Here is an 18,006-nt window from a genome sequence, read left to right as displayed (position 1 = left end):
GTCTTCAGAGAACCCACACTGGAGAGGAGCCTTATGAATGTAATCACAAACCCACAGCCACTTATCTGATCCTGGAAGGAGAGGAGAGGGGGATGGGTCCCTGAATACCCCGCGCGGTGACGTCACGCCCTCTTTAGGGCCCCGCCTCCTGCGGCTGACACAGCGCCTCGGGGCATGCTGGGAATCTTGTGCTGCCTGGCGGCCGGTTCCCTAGGGGACCAGGAGACTGGGGAAAGGTCAGGAGGATATCGGTGCGCAGGCGCAGCTTACCCACAGTGTTCAGAGTTTAGGGGAGGGTAAGACAGGAGGGAGTCAGTGCACAGGCGCAGCCCCGCCTCCTAGCCCCAGCGCGGGCCCTTCCTCCCCCTCTGCCTCCTCCCCAACCCAGAAGGACCCGGTTCTGGTGCCTGTGACGGCTTCCAGGGAAACTTGTGTGCGCGCGTGTGCAATTCAGGGAGGGCATGGAGAGTGTGTGTGAGTGCCCTGAGGGGGAGGGGGTGTTGAGTGTGTGATTGTGAGTGCAAGGGCCGTTAGGGGGAGGGGTAGGAGAGTGTGTGTGTGTGTGTGTGTGTGTGTGTGTGTGTGTGTGTGTGAGAGTGATTGCAAGTGCATGTGCCATAAGGAGGAAGGGCTGGTGACTGTGATTGTGAGTTCGAGGGCCATTAGGGGGAGGGGTGGTGAGTGTGTGATTGTGGGGGGAGGGGCTGGTGAGTGTGTCCCTATAACTGTGTCTGAATTGTGTGCGGTTGTGACTGTGTGGGTGCGTGTCCCCCGATGGGGGAGGCGGTCTCGGGTGCGAGGGGTCAGCAGGGAAGCCGGGCTCACTCCCCCCCTTCCCCAGGGGGTTGGTCACTGTCTTTCCTGGTCCAGAGCAGCTCCGGCCCGGGCAGTGCTCTCCTGCCTCGACCGTCCAGCCTCCTTCTGTCCCTGGGTCAGGAGCAGAGGAAATGACTCGCAGCTGGCGCGGCTGTGGCCCTTTGGGGGCCCCACGTACTGTCCAAATCTCCCGTGCTTGATTCCTCACAGCAGCCTTGGGAGGGAGGTCTCCGTTGTACAGATGGGGGAACTGAGGCAGCCAGCCATGAAGTGACTTCTCCAGGGTCACTTTCCTGCTTCCATCCCTGTTCCCATTCCCAGGATTCAGATGAAGGCCCTGTGATCTTGAACCCAGGCTTGCTGGTGGCCCAGGGGCTGGCCCACAGTGAATGGGAATGAAACCTTAGTGAAGGAGTGTTAAATGAGCAAAGTCCGTCACATGCTTGGGGTCCTAGAAGGGCCTTCCTGCACACTTCAGCTGAGGCCCAGGCAGGGAGATTGACGTGCTTCCTCGGACAGTGGGAATAAGTAGCAGGGACAGGATCTGAACCCAGGTCTCAGCGGTCTAAGGCCAGCGGGCAGTGGATTTCCTTCCCCTTGCTGCATGCTGGCTCCCACACATATAACACATGTGTGCCAGCAGGCAGGCATGTGCACGCTAAGGAAAGCACAAGCCACTGTGTGAAGGGACAGGACAGTTTTAGAGCCCTTTTCATTCAGGAAATTCTTCAGGCCCAAAGCCGCCTTTGTCTCAGGGACACCCTTGGGGAGAGGTGCCCAGCTGGTCTGGACCAGCTGGGAGAGACCTTCGGCCATGGGCCTCAGGCTTGTCCAGTGTGGCCCATAAAGATAAAGAGATCAGGTGGGGAGAAGTTCCCCAGAACCCCTGCTGCAGGCTGGGAGTAGGAGGGAAGGTAGTAGAGTCTTTTCCCTGAGGGCAGGGCCTTTGTGACTTCTCTGAGAGCTGACCCTCTGTCATTCCTGGCAGCTCAGTATCCAGCCTAGGAAGAGAAGACAAAGCCAATGTCTCCCCAGCTCTGAGATCCTTCTCCCTCCCCAGGTCAGCTTGCAGAAAGCCAAAGCCTATGCCTAGGAGAGAGCCTGGAACCAGAGAGCATGGCCCCTGGGACCCAGAGCCCCTCATCCCAGGTGAGTGCAGTCCATCCACAGACCTGACCAGCCTCAGCAAACCTGGAAGCCAAGAGAGCCAAGGAGGCTTTATCCTCTTCAATGAAGGTGGGCCTTTGCAGTGCTGTGAGCAGAGCAGAAATTGTCCCCTACTCCTGCTCATGTCCTCCTGCTTTTGGTCACCCAAGTCTTCTCTTCTCTGAATTGCTCTCATTTCCCATTTCTTAAGTCATGTCAGTAAGCATTTAGAAAGTGATTCCTCTGTGCCATGCACTGTGCTAGCCTACTGGGGATGAACAGAACAAGAGTCTGGCCTCAAGGAGCTCACAGTCTAATTGGGAGAAAACATCTCTTCAGTATGCACGGGAGGCGCCCTGAGAGGGAAGGCTCTGGCAGTTTTGGGCACTAGGAAAAGGAGCCTAGCCTGGCAAGGTTTTTAGGGACTCAGCAGGCAGGGTCCTTGGGGCTTTCTTTTGGACAAGGTCATCAAATCTTATCAGCCATGGAAGACATTGTCTAAAGAAAGTAACAGAGTTCTTTAGGAAAATTAGAAATTTCCACCTGGAATATCATCTATGGCAGCTACACATTTGAGCCAAGTCATTCTGAAGAGTTCCCAGCCTTGATTCAGAATGGGACCTGTCCTTGAATAACCCTGATACTGCCAGATCTTGGAATGCAGAAAATAAGAGACTGGCTCCAATCCTCATGGTCTGGGTGCTCCCTCCTGGTAATTCCACAAACATTGATGATGTGCCAGGCACCAGGCTCAGTCCTGGGGGTACAAAGCAAGGTGAGGAGCCCCTCCCCTCCAGGAGCTCACTTTCCACTGGCTTAGTCAAATCAACAAGTCAGTGAGGTTTTTTTAAGCATCTGCTCTGGTCTAAGCAACTCGGGCTCTTAGGATTCCAAGAATGGGAAAAGAAAACAGACACTTTTAAATAACTACAAACATGCATGCATACATACATACATACATATGTACATACATACCTACTTCCATAATCTGAAGCTAGGTGGTACACTGGATAGAGTTCTGGGTCTGGATTCAGGAAAACCTGAGTTCAAATGTGGCCTTAGACACTTCCTAGAGCGTCGGTCTCAGTTTTCTTTCCTGTGAAATGGTGGCAGTAGGACCTGCATAACAGAGTGAGTGTGAGGATCAGGAGAGGTAATGTTTGTCAAGTACTTGTGCCTGGCACATAGTAAGCACATCGTGTAAGGTAAATTTCAGGAAATCAAAGAGGGAAAATGGACTGAGAAAGGCTCCTTGTGGAAGATGGGTGGTCAGGACTGTTGAATGAAGCAGAGAGGTGAGTTAGGATGAGTACTGAGAAAAGATCATCAGCTTTGGGGATTAAAGCATCAATGCTAATTTTGGAGAGAGCACTTTCAGGAAAGAAAGGTTGAAAGCCAATTGGTAAAGGGTTAAGGAGTGAGGGCAGGTGGGCACCAAGGTGGCCTATGATAGAGCACGAGGCTTGGAAACAGGAAAACTCTGTGAGTCCAAATCTGTCCTTAGACATTTACTAGCTGTGTGATCCTGACTCACGTAAGTCATGTAACTCTGCTTGCCTCAGTTCCTCATCTCTAAAATGAATGGGAGCAGGCAGAAGTAAACCACTCCTGTATCTTTGCCCAGAAAACCTCAAATGGGATCTTGAAGAGTCGATACAGCTGAAATAATGGAATAGAAACTAAGGAGTGAGTGTGAGAGGAGAGTAGAGAAGTTCAGGCAGGTATCTCAAGGAGTTTAGCTGAGAAAAGATGAGATAGAATGATTGCTCAAGGGTGGTGAGGGTTTAGGGAAGCATTCCTAAAAGATGGGGGAGATGGGTATGTTTGCAGTCAGTAGGAAAGAGAGTGGCTGAGAGAGAAAGGTTACAAATGTGAGGGATGTGCCTGTGGGCAATGACTGAGTGTCCCGACTGTTGGGGAAGACAGGATGGGGTGGGATTAAATGGCCAGGTACCTGGTCAGCCTTGTCAGAGACAAGGCTCCTACTTTCTTGGAGAATGGAGGAAGGAAGGCAGTGTAAGATCCCGTGAAGATGTTCTGAGAAGGAGAGAATGCAGGCAGTTATTCACTCTACACTTGTTAATTGCCTCCTGTGTGCCAGGCGGTGTTCTTTGTAGGGCTTATGGAAAAAGAGGCCAACAGCAGTGTCTGCCCTCAGGGAGTTCACAGTGTAATGGGGGAGGCAGCAAGCACACACATAGGTACACAAAAGGTATAGACTTGTCAGTTGGCTATAGTTAATGCAATGAAGGCACTAGATTGCAAGGGAGGCGGCAAAAACAGAAGGTAGGATTTTGGTTGAGATTTGAAGGACCCAGAAGGCCTCAGTGAGGAGGCAGAGAATTCCATCCATTCTGGAGAGCCAGAGACGATACCCAGAGCCTAGAGACGGAGTGTCTTCTTCTTGGCATAAGAAGGAGGGCAGTGCCATTGGATCAGAGAAGGTGGCAGGAAATCAAGTATAAGGAGACTGCAAAAGTAAGGGATGTCTGGGTCTTGATGAACTTTTAAAGGAAGATAAAAAGCAAGATGGACACATGAAAGTGTCTGAATAGTCAGTAGTCAGCATTTATGAAGCACCTTCTGTGTGCCATGCACTGTGTTAAGGCCTGGGGATTCAAACAGAAAAGAAGAAAGACTGTCCTGTCCCAGGGAGTTTACACCTTTAAGGTAAAGACAACACAGCAGAGAAGGAGATTTGGGGAAAAGGCACTGGGACATGGTGGCAAAGTGAGTGCATGAGCTCACCCCATGGTGGGAAAGAGAGACTGTGGGAGGATGGAAAAGGAAAGAGGCATGCAAGAGCTTGTCATAAGAGCAGGTTAGGGATGCAATAGATGAATTATCAGTGAAGAAAAGCATGAGTTTCCTATAATAATTGTTCACACTGTGAATAAATTACAATACAGCGAAGGGTCATGACTCAGAACACCAAGTGAAAAGGGAAATGTTGGAAATTTGGGGGAATCTAAATACTCAGCAGAAGTCTAAAAACTTCTTTAATTGCTCAGAAGTTCAGTAATAGAAATAAAGGAAGCTAAAAGTAAAATATGGATTATAAATAGAAGATAAATAAGAGCTTTTAAATAGAATCAAAATGACAGAAAAGTGAAAGGGGATTTTTATTTACATCAAAGAAAATCCCTCTAAAATGATTCAGCTTCAGAAAAAGTGAATCACAGCATTCTGCTAGAAATGGGAGAAAATGGAATGGAAGAGCTTCAGATGCCACCTGCATTGGCTAAACAGATGTTCTACATGTATCAGGTTGAATAAATAGATGCGCCCTCCCAAGTATCAAAGGATTTGCAGATGTGGCCGCTCCCTTGAATGATAGAAATCCCTCTGCCTCTTGACTCATTCTCTTGATTCCGGATCCCTGATGTTGTAGCAGAATGTTGACATAATTTATTTTTCACAAATAAAGTGTGAGTGTCTTTCTTATGCCTGAGCTCAATCTCCAACCCCAGCCCATAATGTATTACCTTTTTAATGGAGGCAGGAACCCTCCTTTCCCCACATCGTTATGCTTATTTCTCTATAATTAAATCCTAAAATGAAGGTATTCCGTGACCAATTGCAAGCCATGAGAAAGCAGTGAGAGCAGATGGTTTTGACCCTGACACAACATGCCCGAGATCTCCACATCTCAGGGTAAAACTAGAGAACACTTCTTCACTTGGCTGGAAACAGGCTCATTCCATTCAGTTGAAGCCAGCTTGAAATATCTCTTTAGAATTCTTTTCCTATTTTCATCTACTTAAGAATTTATTTCTTACTCTGAAGGAACTTTTCTTTGTTCTTTCCTCAGTATCACTGTTCAGTTTCCTCCGCAGAATACACAGTACTTACCAGTTCTTCTCGCACTCTTCATGAATCTTCATAGTATGTCACTGATGACACTTCTGGTGGGAGGAATTTCTCATGACCTCTCTTTCTCTTCCACAGATTCCTATACCTCATTGACAGTTCACATATCTTGTCCCAATTCCATCGGGAGAAGCCTTGCATAGTAAAACATTTTTCTAGCTTTCATTATTCCATCATGATTCTTGCTTCAAATGTAAAATGCTTTTCTCCATATTCCATCGGGTTCTTAATGACTGGTTTCAAGTGTTGGCTGTGACACTCACAAAGGGTATATGAGTTTTAGGCAAATCTCTTTGTTTCAGTTTCCACCTCAAAATTGAAGAGGATTGGACTAGATGAATCCTGGAGTCTCTCTTTCAGCTCTAACTGATGTGACTTTTGACTTTAGGAGTTGGTGACATTCAAGGATGTAGTTGTGGACTTCACTGAGGAGGAATGGCGTCTCCTGGACCATTCTCAGAAAGAGCTGTACAAGGAGGTCATGCAGGAGAATGTCCAGAACCTGCTGTCCCTGGGTAAGAACCATTTCCTCTTTTCTTGATGTTAATTGGCAGGCCACAATTAGCACAATCAGCAGAGGATGGATCCATAGTCTGGTGCATCTCACCCTCAGGCTGCATTGAATGCAGTCATCTGCCTACACCAACTCGCCATGGGCTTGCTTTGGTCTTGGCTTGAAGCATTTTCAAGTTAAATAATTTACCATCAGTCAGGTAGCTGGAGATAGAGAGGATCTGGGTTCATTCTCAGAGAAAGAAAGAGAAGTTAAGAAAGCACTTTTACTTCAAAGGGAAATGTCAGTCTGTGAGAAGCCCAAAAAACATTCTTGGAAAAACTTAAAAAGTGCTTCAAAAATCAAATGAGAGACTGAGGAGAAATTAGGGGGGAAAAAAATAAGAACAATCCAAGGAAATTAAGAAAATTATGAAAAGAAAGTCAACCAATTAGAAAGGAGATCTAAAAACGTTATAAAGAAAATAACTTATTAAAAACTGGATTTGGGCAGGAAGAAGCTAATGACCTAAGACACCAAGAAATACCTGAAACCAAAAGAATGAAAAAGGAGAAGAAAATGTGAAACATCTCATTAGAAAAACAAATGATGTGGAGAATAGATCAAGGAGACACAGCATAAGAATTGTTACACTACCTGAAAAGTATGAGTCTAGATACGATATTTCAAGATGTTTTAAGGAAAATTGCCCTGAAGTTCTAGAACAAGAGGTGAAGTAGAAATAGCAAAAATTCACCATTCACCCTCTGAAAGAGATCCCAAGGTGAAAACTTATAGGAATATTACACCAAAGTTTCAAAGCTCCCAAATTAAGGAGAAAATACTGCAAGCAATAAGAAGAACATAATGTAAATATTCGAATAGCTACAATCAAGATAATACTAGACCTAGCAGCCTCTACATTGAAAGACTGTAGGGCTTGGGACATTATACTTGATACGTCGAGGGAGCTGGGGTTGTGACCAAGAATAGCTTACTTGGCAAAGTTGATTATAATCCTGAATGAAAAAAAAATGGATAGTTAATGATGTGTGAAAATGTTATTAGTACTCTTAGGAATGTCATTACTTGGGTAGTTTGAAAGAAAAGCTTAAGCTGAGTTAAATATGATGGGTTGAATTGAAAAATTAAATTAGGTAGAGAGAGGTAAAATGAAACAATTATCACATACAAATGAATTGTCTTGGAATTAAATGAGAGTGGAAGGCTGATATTGCTGGAACCTTATTCTCATTGGATTAACAGAAGAGGAAATAGAATATCTAACTAATCCTGTTGTAGAAAAGGAAATTGAACAGGCCCTAAATGAGCTTCCTAAGAATAAAGCATCTGGACCAGATGGATTTCCAAGGTAATTCTTGCAAATGTTTAAAGGTCAACTAATTTTAATATTAAATAAATTATTTGGAAAAAAAAATAGGCAAAGAAAGGATACTACCAAACTCCTTGTATGAAGCCAATACGGTATTGATATTCAAATCAGGAAGAATACGAAAGAGAAACAAAATTATAGACCAAGTTCATTAATTTATATGGATGGAAAAATCCTAAATAAAATACTAGCTAGGAGATTATAATGATAAGTTACAAGGATCCTATGTTGTGATCAATTGGAATTTGTACCAGGAACACAGAGATGCTTTAACCTAAGGAAAATTATTCATATAATTGAACATATCAATAATAAAAATCATATGAATGTATTAATAGCTGAAGAAAAACTTTTGATAAAATACAACATTCATTTCTATTAAAAACCCTTGAAAGTATAGGTATAAATGGAGTTTTCCTTAAATTGATAGAAAGCAGTTACCTAAAACTATCAGCAACCACTATTTGTAATGGAAATAAGCTAGAAGCCTTTCCAGTATGGTCAAGTGTGAAACAAAAATGCCCACTGTCACCAGTGCTATTCAATATTGTTTTGGGAATCCTAGCAATACCAATAAGAGAAGAATAAGAAATAGAAGGAATCAGAATAGGGAATAAGGTAATAAAAATACCTTTTTTGTGCAGATGATGTATATATATGGAAAATCCCAAAGACATAACTAAAAAGTTAGCTGAAACAATGACTAATTTTAGCAAAGTAGCAGGATACAAAGTAAGTAAACAGAAATCATCAGCATTCTGATATATCGCCAATCAAAACCTTACAAAGAGGGTTGGTAAGAGATACCTCATTCAAAACAACTCTAGACAGTATAAAATTCCCGTGAGTACACCTGCCGCAACAAACCCAGAAACTATATGAACATAAATATATAACACCCCAATATTTTATCTAAGTAATATCAGATTTAAATAATTAGATTAATTGTTAATTCATAGGCAGGGCCACCATAATAAGAATGATAGTTTTACCTACATGAATTTATATCTTCTATGCCATCCCAATTAAATTACCAAAAAATTATTTCCTGATTTAGAAAAAAAATAAAAACAATTCATTTAGAAGTACAAAAGTTCAATAACATGAAAGGATCTAAGGAAAAATAATGGTAAAAGAAAGAGATTTAGCAGAACCAGATCTTAAATCGTATTATAAGGCAGTAATTATGAAAACTGTCTGGTACTGGTCAAGAAATAGGCAGATCAATGGAACAGAGTAGACATTCAATTTATAGCAGCAAATAAATAGAGTAACCTCGTATTTGTCAAATGTAAAGACTTAAGATTTTGGAATAAGAATTCATTGTTTGGTAAAAAAAAGTATAGGAAAAACTGGAAAGTAGTATGGATATAGACTAATATTTCATCGTATTTATCAAACTAAAGTAAAAATGGATACATGACCTAGATGTAAAGAGAGATAATACAAGAAAATTTGAAGAACATAGAATATATTATTTATCAGAATTAAGGATAAATGAAAAATTTATGAATAAATAAGAGATAGAGAAGAGAGTGAGGTGTGAAATGGATAATTCTGATTGCATTAAATTAAAAAGTTTTTGTACAAGTAAAAGCAATGGAACCAAGATCAGAAGGAAAACAGAAAATTGATGCAAAAAAATTTCACATACAATTCTTCAGATATAGTTCTCATATCTCAGATATGTAAAGATCTTTGTATCTATAAGATCTATAAGAATGCAAGTTATTTCTGAATTGATAAATGGTCAAAGGATATGGACAGGCAGTTTTCTAATGACAAAATCCAAACAGTTTATAGTGATATAAAGAAATGCTCTAAACCATTATAGATTAGAGAAATGCCAATTAAAACAATCTTGAGATATCATTTTACATATATCAGATTGGGTAAAATGGTTGCAGGGAAGAATGACAAATATTGGAGTGGATATGGAAAAATTGAAACCCTGATTCATTGTTGGTGCAATTGTGAACTGCTCTATCCATTTTGGAAAGCAATCTGGAATGATGCTTAAAGAGTTATTTAAAACAATGTCTATCTTTGACCCAGCAGTACCACTATTAAGTCTCTTTCCCAATTAAGGAGGATGAAAAAAAACTTATATTTTTAAAAAATAATAATTTCAGCTCTCATTTTGGTGGCAAGAATTGTAAATTGTGGGTTTGCTAGTTAATTGGGGAATGGCTTGAGAGGGATTGAGTACAAACAGAGGTAAATGGTTAGTAGCTTTAAGAGTTCTATGGACGTGTTCAGCCCATCTCTCCAGGATCATGTCCCTATCACTCTTCAATGTGGCTCCATCAGCACTGAGTAGTTGAAGGGTACCATGGGTCTTTGGCCCATAAATAGCCTTCAGGGCCTCATATAAGTTCTTTGCATTGTTACTATCAGCATAAAACTGAATGTCACCTGCCTTTTTACTGAGCCAACAATCCTGCATCTCTCTAAGCTTTGCTGGTACTTCACTTCTGGTGGAGGAAAGTTAAAATATCTTCCTAGATATGGGTGAACTACCTACAGGTATGATCTGTATAGTTTTGATTATCTATTTATTAGGTTGTGAATTTCCCCATCGTTTTCCTCAAACCAGTCTGGATGTTTACAAGTGTTCTATTCCAGATGAGTAGATGTGGTCCTGCACAACAAATCCCTGAAAGCTCCTCCCTTCCCTGCTGGAATGCTGCCAACCCTGTGTTGGCTCAGCTTTCTCTCCAAATTATCCACTATCTGCTGTCCCCGGGGGAATCACTCTAGGCTGGTGACATGGAGACTGGCTACCATCTTGCCTTGTGGCTGCTGCTCTTGTTGAATGTGAATGTTGAGCTTGGAGTGAATAAGTGGGTGATGGGTCCAGCACTCTGGTGTGCACCCCCTTTGTCACTCACGGCCTGTCTGTCTCCTCTGCTTACAATGGTACAGTCTGTTGAATGCCAGCATTTGCTCCAAGAGTACATTTGTTGCATTTAGGTTGGTGATAAGAAGGTCATGAGCCACATAAATCTCAAGTAACTTACGTTCAAAAGGTTTCTCACCAGTGTGGGTTCTCTGATATTCAGCAAGATTGTACTTCATTGTAAAAGCCTTTCCACAGTGATTACATTCATAAGGTTTCTCTCCAAAGTGGATTCTCTGATGTGCAGCACAGGTGGATCTCTGGGTGAAAGCCTTTCCACACTGCTGCTGTTGCATGCGCTTTTGTGTGTACCTTTTGGTGTAAATGTGTTTGATTATTTGTTTTCTTCAGGTGTAGAGACCAGATTGGAAGTAAATGAGATGCGTAGAAATCTTGGATTTTTTGTCGAACAACGCGACCTGCACAGATTTATGAGTGATGGTCCCTGTGGCTTCAATTGGAGAGAAATCCATGACTCTAATATCAAGTTAGAGAAAAATCCAAAGAGTGAGTGTAAATTTGATGAAATTGGAAAGAGATTCAGACAGTCTTCAATCCCAAATCACTGTAAGAAAATGACCTCAGGCAATGACTGTGTTCAGGATAGTGAATATAGCAAGTGCTTTACTGAAGTGCTGGACGTTTTTACATCCCATGGGAAGCCTCCTGAAATGCCAGTGTACTCAGGTAACCAAAGGGAAATGGCCTTGAGCTGGAGTTCAGACCTCCTTAGACAGGAGAAAAGTGATACTGGAGAAATGCATTCTGTAAGTAATAAAGGTGGAAAGTCCTTGAATCAGAACTCTAAGCTCACTAGTCATCAGCAAATTCCCACCAGAAAGGAGCGTAATGAATATAATGAGGGGGAAGCAACCTTATCCCATCATTCATCTCTTCCTTGCCAGTCTAAATTTCACCCTGGGATGAAAAGATATGCATGTCCTCAGTGTGGGAAAGCCTTTGGTTGGAACTCAGATCTTTATAGATCTGAGAAGGTTCGTACTGGGGAGAAGTTTTATAAATGTGATAAATGTGAGATAGCTGTCTGCTTGAAATCACTCCTTCTTGGCCTTCAGAGAATCCACACTGGAGAGAAATGTTATGAATGTAATCAATGTGGAAAAACCTTCAGAGAGAGGTCCCATCTTGCTGCACATCAGAGAATCCACACTAGAGATAAGCCTTATGAATGTAATCACTGTGGAAAGGCATTCACAGACAAGCGCAGTCTTACTGTACATCAGAGAAGCCTCTTTGGAAAGAAGCCTTATGATTGTCATCAGTGTGGAAAGGCTTTCATAATGAGACAGAAACTTGCTGTCCATCTGAAAATCCACAGTAGAGAGAAACCTTTTGAATGTAATCACTGTGGGAAGACTTTCACACACAAGTACAATTTTGTTGCACATCAGAGAATCCACACTGGAGAGAAACCTTTTAAATGTAATCACTGTGGAAAGACTTTTACACAGAGGTGCCATCTTGGTACACATCAGAGAATCCACACTGGAGAGAAACCTTATGAATGTAATCAGTGTGGAAAGGCCTTCACAGACAGGCACAATCTTGCTGCACATCAGAGAATCCACTCTGGAGAGAAGCCTTATGAATGTAATCAATGTGGAAAGGCTTTCAAAATGAGGCAGAATCTTGCTACCCATCTGAAAATCCACAGTGGAGAGAAATATTTTCAATGTAATCACTGTGGAAAGGCTTTCACAGACAGATGCAATCTTGCTGCACATCAGAGAATCCACACTGGAGAGAAGCCTTATGAATGTAATCACTGTGGAAAGACTTTCACACAGAGGGGCAGTCTTAGTACACATCAGAGAATCCACACAGGGGAGAAACCATATGAATGCGATCTCTGTGCAAAGGCTTTCATATCTAGGTGGTATCTTGCTGAACATCAGAGAATCCACACTGGAGAGAAACCTTACCAATGTAATCAATGTGGAAAAGCTTTCACAATGAGGCAGAATCTTGCTGTGCATCTGAAAATCCACACAGGAGAGAAGCTTTATGAATGTAATCAATGTGGAAAGACTTTCACACAGAGGGGTAATCTTGCTGCCCATCTAAAAATCCATAGTGGAGAGAAACCTTTTGAATGTAATCACTGTGGAAAGACTTTCACATCAAAGGGCAATCTTGTTGCACATCAGAAAATCCACAGTGGAGAGAGACCTTTTGAATGTAATCACTGTAGAAAGGCTTTCACAGACAGGCACAATCTTGCTACACATCAGAGAATCCACTCTGGAGAGAAGCCTTATGAATGTAATCAATGTGGAAAAGCTTTCAAAATGAGGCAGAATCTTGCTACCCATCTGAAAATCCACAGTGGAGAGAAACCTTTTGAATGTAATCACTGTGGAAAGACTTTCACACAGAGGTGCGATTTTGCTGCACACCAGAGAATTCACACTGGAGAGAAACCTTTTGAATGTAATCACTGTGGAAAGACTTTCACACAGAGGGGCAATCTTAGTACACATCAGAGAATCCATACAGGAGAGAAACCTTATGAATGTAATCACTGTGGAAAGGCTTTCATATTTAGGTGGTATCTTGCAGAACATCAGAGAATCCACACTGGAGAGAAGCCTTATGAATGTAATCAGTGTGGGAAGGCTTTCACAATGAGGCAGAATCTTGCTACCCATCTGAAAATGCACAGTGGATGGAAACCTTTTCAATGTAATCACTGTGGAAAGACTTTTGCACATAGGTACCATTTTGCTGTACATCAGAGAATCCACACTGGAGAGAAGCCTTATGGATGTAATCAATGTGGGAAATCTTTCACACGGAGCTCACATCTTGCTTTACATCAGAAAATTCACACTAGGGAGAAACTGTAAGAATGTAACTAATGTGGAAAAGCTTTCAGACAGGGCTCTAGAATTGTTAACATCGAAAAGTGGATAGTGAGAAGAAATCTTATTAATGTAGGGAAAGTGGAATGATTTCACATTGGCCTCTGATTTTGCTAAACATTAGAGAGTCAACACTGCAGACAAACCTCTTGAATGTCATGAATGTTGCATAGCTTTTAGTTACCACTTAACATATGTAACAGAAAAGGTTCCACATTTGGGAGAAGCCTTATGAATGTAACCAAAGTGGTGATGCATTCAGGTAACAATCATCTATTGCCCATCTTAGAAATCATATTAGATAGAAAAGTCGTGAATGAAGAAAGGCGTTCAAATGGGGTTCAGAGTTTGTGGAGTTTTAGAGAAACCATTCTGAGGAGCAGATCCCTGTGCACTCAGTGTGGGAAGGCTTCCAGCTAAAGATCATCTCTTACTTTCCATCAGAGGCTTCATTGTGGAGAGAAGCCTTACAAATATGTTCTGGGGGGCCATGGTTTTCTCTGGAGGAGGGTGATCAGTAGACACCCTTGTTCCTACTGGAATGAAGGTGGATAAAGGCAATGGATGTGGGAAGGGCTTTCCCTAGAGCTCCTACTTTACTGTACTTTGGAGAAATCATACTGGAGATAAAACTTTGGAATCTAGTTACCAAGGGAAGGCCTACTGCTGCAGCACAGACTTCATTCGATCTGCCAACAAAAGAGACCTCATTAAAGATCCCCACATTCCATCCTGTGTCTAAAACGGTATACATGTAAGGATTATTCCCTGAAATTCTGATGTTTGTCATCCCTCTTCAGTATTTCATGGTGTTCATAGATTCTTATTTCTTCTAACATATTTTGTAGACCTTAATGAATTCTCATCCAACCATGAACTTTCCCTCTTTTTTTTTTCTTCCAACTTTCCCTCTTGCTCCAGTTTTCCAAGACTAATTAGATGCCTCTGGTGTTTTTTTTAATCTCCACTACTCTGTGCTCTGCCCTCCTCTCAGGGACCCTCTGTGGCCTCCTAGGCATTCTCTTTTCCCTTATTCTAAAAAACAAAAATAAAATACCGTTTTTCCCTCCCCCCCATCCTATTTTCAAAAATTTTTCCATAAAGCCTTCTGTTTCTCTCTAGCTGGCTTGACATACATTGCATGGGAGTTTAGTCCAAAACCTGCTCCCTTAAGTGGATGATTTAGAACTGACTCAATTTGGGACTTGGGGAACAAGGTTATATGCCCTCAGAAGAGCAGGTCTTCCCAAGGAGTGCCAATCAACTCTGATTGGTCAACACAGTGGGAGGTGTGGTATATTAAAATGAAGTCTTGAGTTAGTGACTTACGTTTCTTAATCCTGACCTTTTCTATCAGACCACCCCCAGTGTTGTGCTATCTAGGCAGAAGAAAATGTCTCTACCCAAACCTGAGCAGATTAAATCAAGTCTGGCCTGGGATGGAGTGTGACAAGGTTAAGATTATCAGTAATGTCCTTGTGAAAAGTGAAGGGGGGCTGAGAGCCTTGAATCACAGCCATTTAGGGTTAAAGTCAGAGGTGGAGTAGTAGGGTTAAAGTCAGAGTAACTAGTCCCTAAGTGACTTTAACCCTAAATGCTTCTGACTCTAATGTTAAATATGCAGCACTAGGGAAATAAGGATTGCACCAATTGAAATGTGTTCCCCAAAAGGAGATCAGGGCTTCTGAGTGGCCTCTAAAGGGCTGAGTGAAGCAGGAATCATGGCATGAAAGGGGGAACAAAGACCACTTCTTCATCTTTGAAGGCTAGTCAAAGTATAGGTAAGCCATTTGACCTCTGTCACCTCCTGGCTCAGACCTACCTGGGAATTGCAAGCCCAGCACTGAATTGTCAGGAGACATGATTATCTCAAGGAAAAGGGCTGCTTCTTCCGTCTAGGGAGTCTGCCAGGAAGAGGAGTCCAAGGCAGAATTTGCCTAGAAATGTAGGCCATGTGGAAAGGAGAAGGCCCTAGGGGCCTCTATGAACCAAGGCTTTTATGAGGGGTCCAGGTGGCTTTTTCTGCCTCAGTCCTGAGGCCCCAGGATCATCATCTTCCTCAATTCACATTCATGGCCAGAAACTCAGGCCCCTGCCTTTTTCTCTGCTGCTATTCCTGGTCTCCATCAGCTGCAGTGCCATGGCCATGGGAATGACCCCTCTTCTGCCTTGCCCTTGTCCTAGTCCACCAGCATCCACTCCAAGGCTCACATTCTACCTGAGCCAAAATGCAGAAGACCTGTTCCCCCTGAGATCTCCTCCTTCATCTGTCCATCCCTTCCCACACTCTCCTTGATCCTACTGTGGGATCCAGACCCTTCTGCTGAGTAGAAAGACTGCAACCATCAAACTTTGGCTGTAGACTAAACCAAAGGAGTGGGCCTATATTTTGAGGTGCTGGCAACCAATGGAAATGAGTTTGTCCTTAACTAAATTAGAATGTGGTTTCCTTTAAAGTCACATGTGTTCTATGGCAGCTAGGTGGCGCAGGGGATAGAGCACCGGCCCTGGATTGAGGAGGACCTCAGTTCAAATCCAGCCTCAGACACATAACACTAGCTGTGTGACCCTGGGCAAGTCATTTAACCACATGGCCTAGCTGGAAAAAAAAAACCTGACATATGTTCTTTCAAGATACCTGTGATGTTTTGCCCTCTGTTGGTGGGTCATACCTTTCTGAAAAGTAACTCTTATAATTTGGCATTAAGACAATATGCTCCAAAATTATAAAGATGAGAATGAAGAACATCATGGGATCAAAATGACTCTATCCTGATAAGTGAATGCAATCAATCTAGAGCAGAGGTGGGGAACCTACAGCCTTTAGACCAGAAGGGCGTTCTAGATCCTGAAGTCAGGAAGACTCTGGAATCAGGAAGACTCATCTGCATGAGTTCAAATATGGCCTCACTAGCTCTGTGATCCTGAGTCATCTAAGTCAATTAACTGCCTCAGTTCATCATGTCCAAAATGAATATGAGCAGGAAATCGCAAACCACTCCTATATCTTTACTCAGAAATTCTCAAATGGGGTCTAGAAGAGTCAGACACAACTGGAACAATTCAATAACAACTAAGGAGTGAGTGAGAGAGGAAATTAGAAAGTTCAGATGGATGTTTCAAGGAGTTTGGCTGAGAAAAGGAGGGGAGATAGAATGATTGCTCAAGGGTGCTAAGGGTTTAGGGAAGGCTTCGGTAAAGGTGGGAGAGATGGGTATGTTTGAAGTCACTAGGAAAGGGACCAGCTGATAGAGAAAGATTGAAAATGTGAGGGATCTACCTGTCGGGAATGACTAAATATGCTAAGTATTGGGGAGGATAGGATAGGATGGGATCAAATGGCCATGTACCTGGTTGGCCTTTACAAAGACAAGGCTCCCACTTTCTTAGAGAATGGAGGAAAGAAGGCACTGTAAGATCCCATGAAGAAGTTTTGAGATGGAGAGAATGTAAGCAGTTATTCACTCTACACTTATTAAGTGCCTCCCATGTGCCAGGCACTGTGCTTGTAGGGGCCATGCAAAAAGAGGCAAACAGTAGTGTCTGCCCTCAGGGAGCTCACAGTCTAAGGAGAGAGACAATGAGCACACAATTATGTACAACCGACAATGGGATATAATTAATAGAATGCTCTAGAATAAAGGGGAGCTGAGAAAGGCTACTTATAGCAGGTGGGATTTTCCTTGAGATTTGAAGGACTTCAGGAAGCCTCCATGAGGAGAGAATTCCAGCCATTCTGGAGAACCAGAAAAAATGTCCAGAGCCTAGAGATGAAGTGTCTTCTTCCTGGAATAACAAAGAGGCCAATATCATTGAATCACAGAGAAGGTGGCAGGAAGTAAGATATAAGAAGATTGGAAAACTAGGTGATTTCAGAATCATGGTGGGCGAAATAAAATGCAGGATCCTCAGATGAGAGTGCTTGGGTAGTCACATGTCAGTAAGCATTTATTAAGCACCATGTATGTACCATGCAACATATTAACGTCTTGGGATGCAAACAGAAAAGGTTTCTCCTCATAGAGTTTTCACTTTCAAGGGTAAGACAACACACCAAAGGAAGAGATTTGGGGCAGAAGGCACTGGGACATCATGGTAAAGTCAGTGAGAAGCTCCAAAGTAGTACAGCCAGGGGAAAGCGTGGAGATGTGTGTGCTGACCTCCTTCTGTGGAGGTTTGGAGTATGTGAGCTCACCCCATGGTGAGGAAGAGAGACTGTGGGAGGAAAGGTAAGGAAGGAGAAGTAGGGATTCTGGAGATCAACTATCAATCAGTAAGACCATGGCCTTCCTACAGTGATTGTTCACATTATGAATGAATACAATGCAAAGAAGAGTCATGACTCAGAATACCTAGTGAAAAGAAAGTATCTGTTTATTCTTGGGAACCTAAAAAAATCAGGAAATACTAATAAATTTCTTAATTGCATAGAAGTTCAATAGAGAAATCAAGGAAGTTAAAAGTGAAATTATACATTACAGATACAAGACAAATGAGATGTTTTAAA

General features: G+C 42.5%; 1 protein-coding gene across 1 annotated transcript; it reads left to right on the top strand.

Moving 5' to 3' along the window:
• The first annotated feature begins 258 nt into the window (after positions 1-258).
• Positions 259-14,575, top strand: LOC110220085 (uncharacterized). The gene is made up of 4 exons (XM_021003928.2): positions 259-474; positions 1,877-1,965; positions 6,221-6,347; positions 10,969-14,575. The coding sequence occupies exons 1-4, from the start codon at positions 462-464 to the stop codon at positions 13,482-13,484; spliced, it is 2,745 nt and encodes a 914-aa protein (XP_020859587.1). The 5' UTR covers positions 259-461; the 3' UTR covers positions 13,485-14,575.
• Positions 14,576-18,006: the final 3,431 nt, after the last annotated feature.

Source organism: Phascolarctos cinereus, unplaced genomic scaffold (assembly GCF_003287225.1).
Source record: "Phascolarctos cinereus isolate Bilbo 61053 unplaced genomic scaffold, phaCin_HiC Scaffold_726;HRSCAF=1367, whole genome shotgun sequence".
In the NCBI taxonomy this organism is placed as follows: Eukaryota; Metazoa; Chordata; class Mammalia; order Diprotodontia; family Phascolarctidae; genus Phascolarctos; species Phascolarctos cinereus.
Note: the sequence above shows the minus strand (reverse complement) of the source record. Positions and strands in the feature narration are given on the sequence as shown.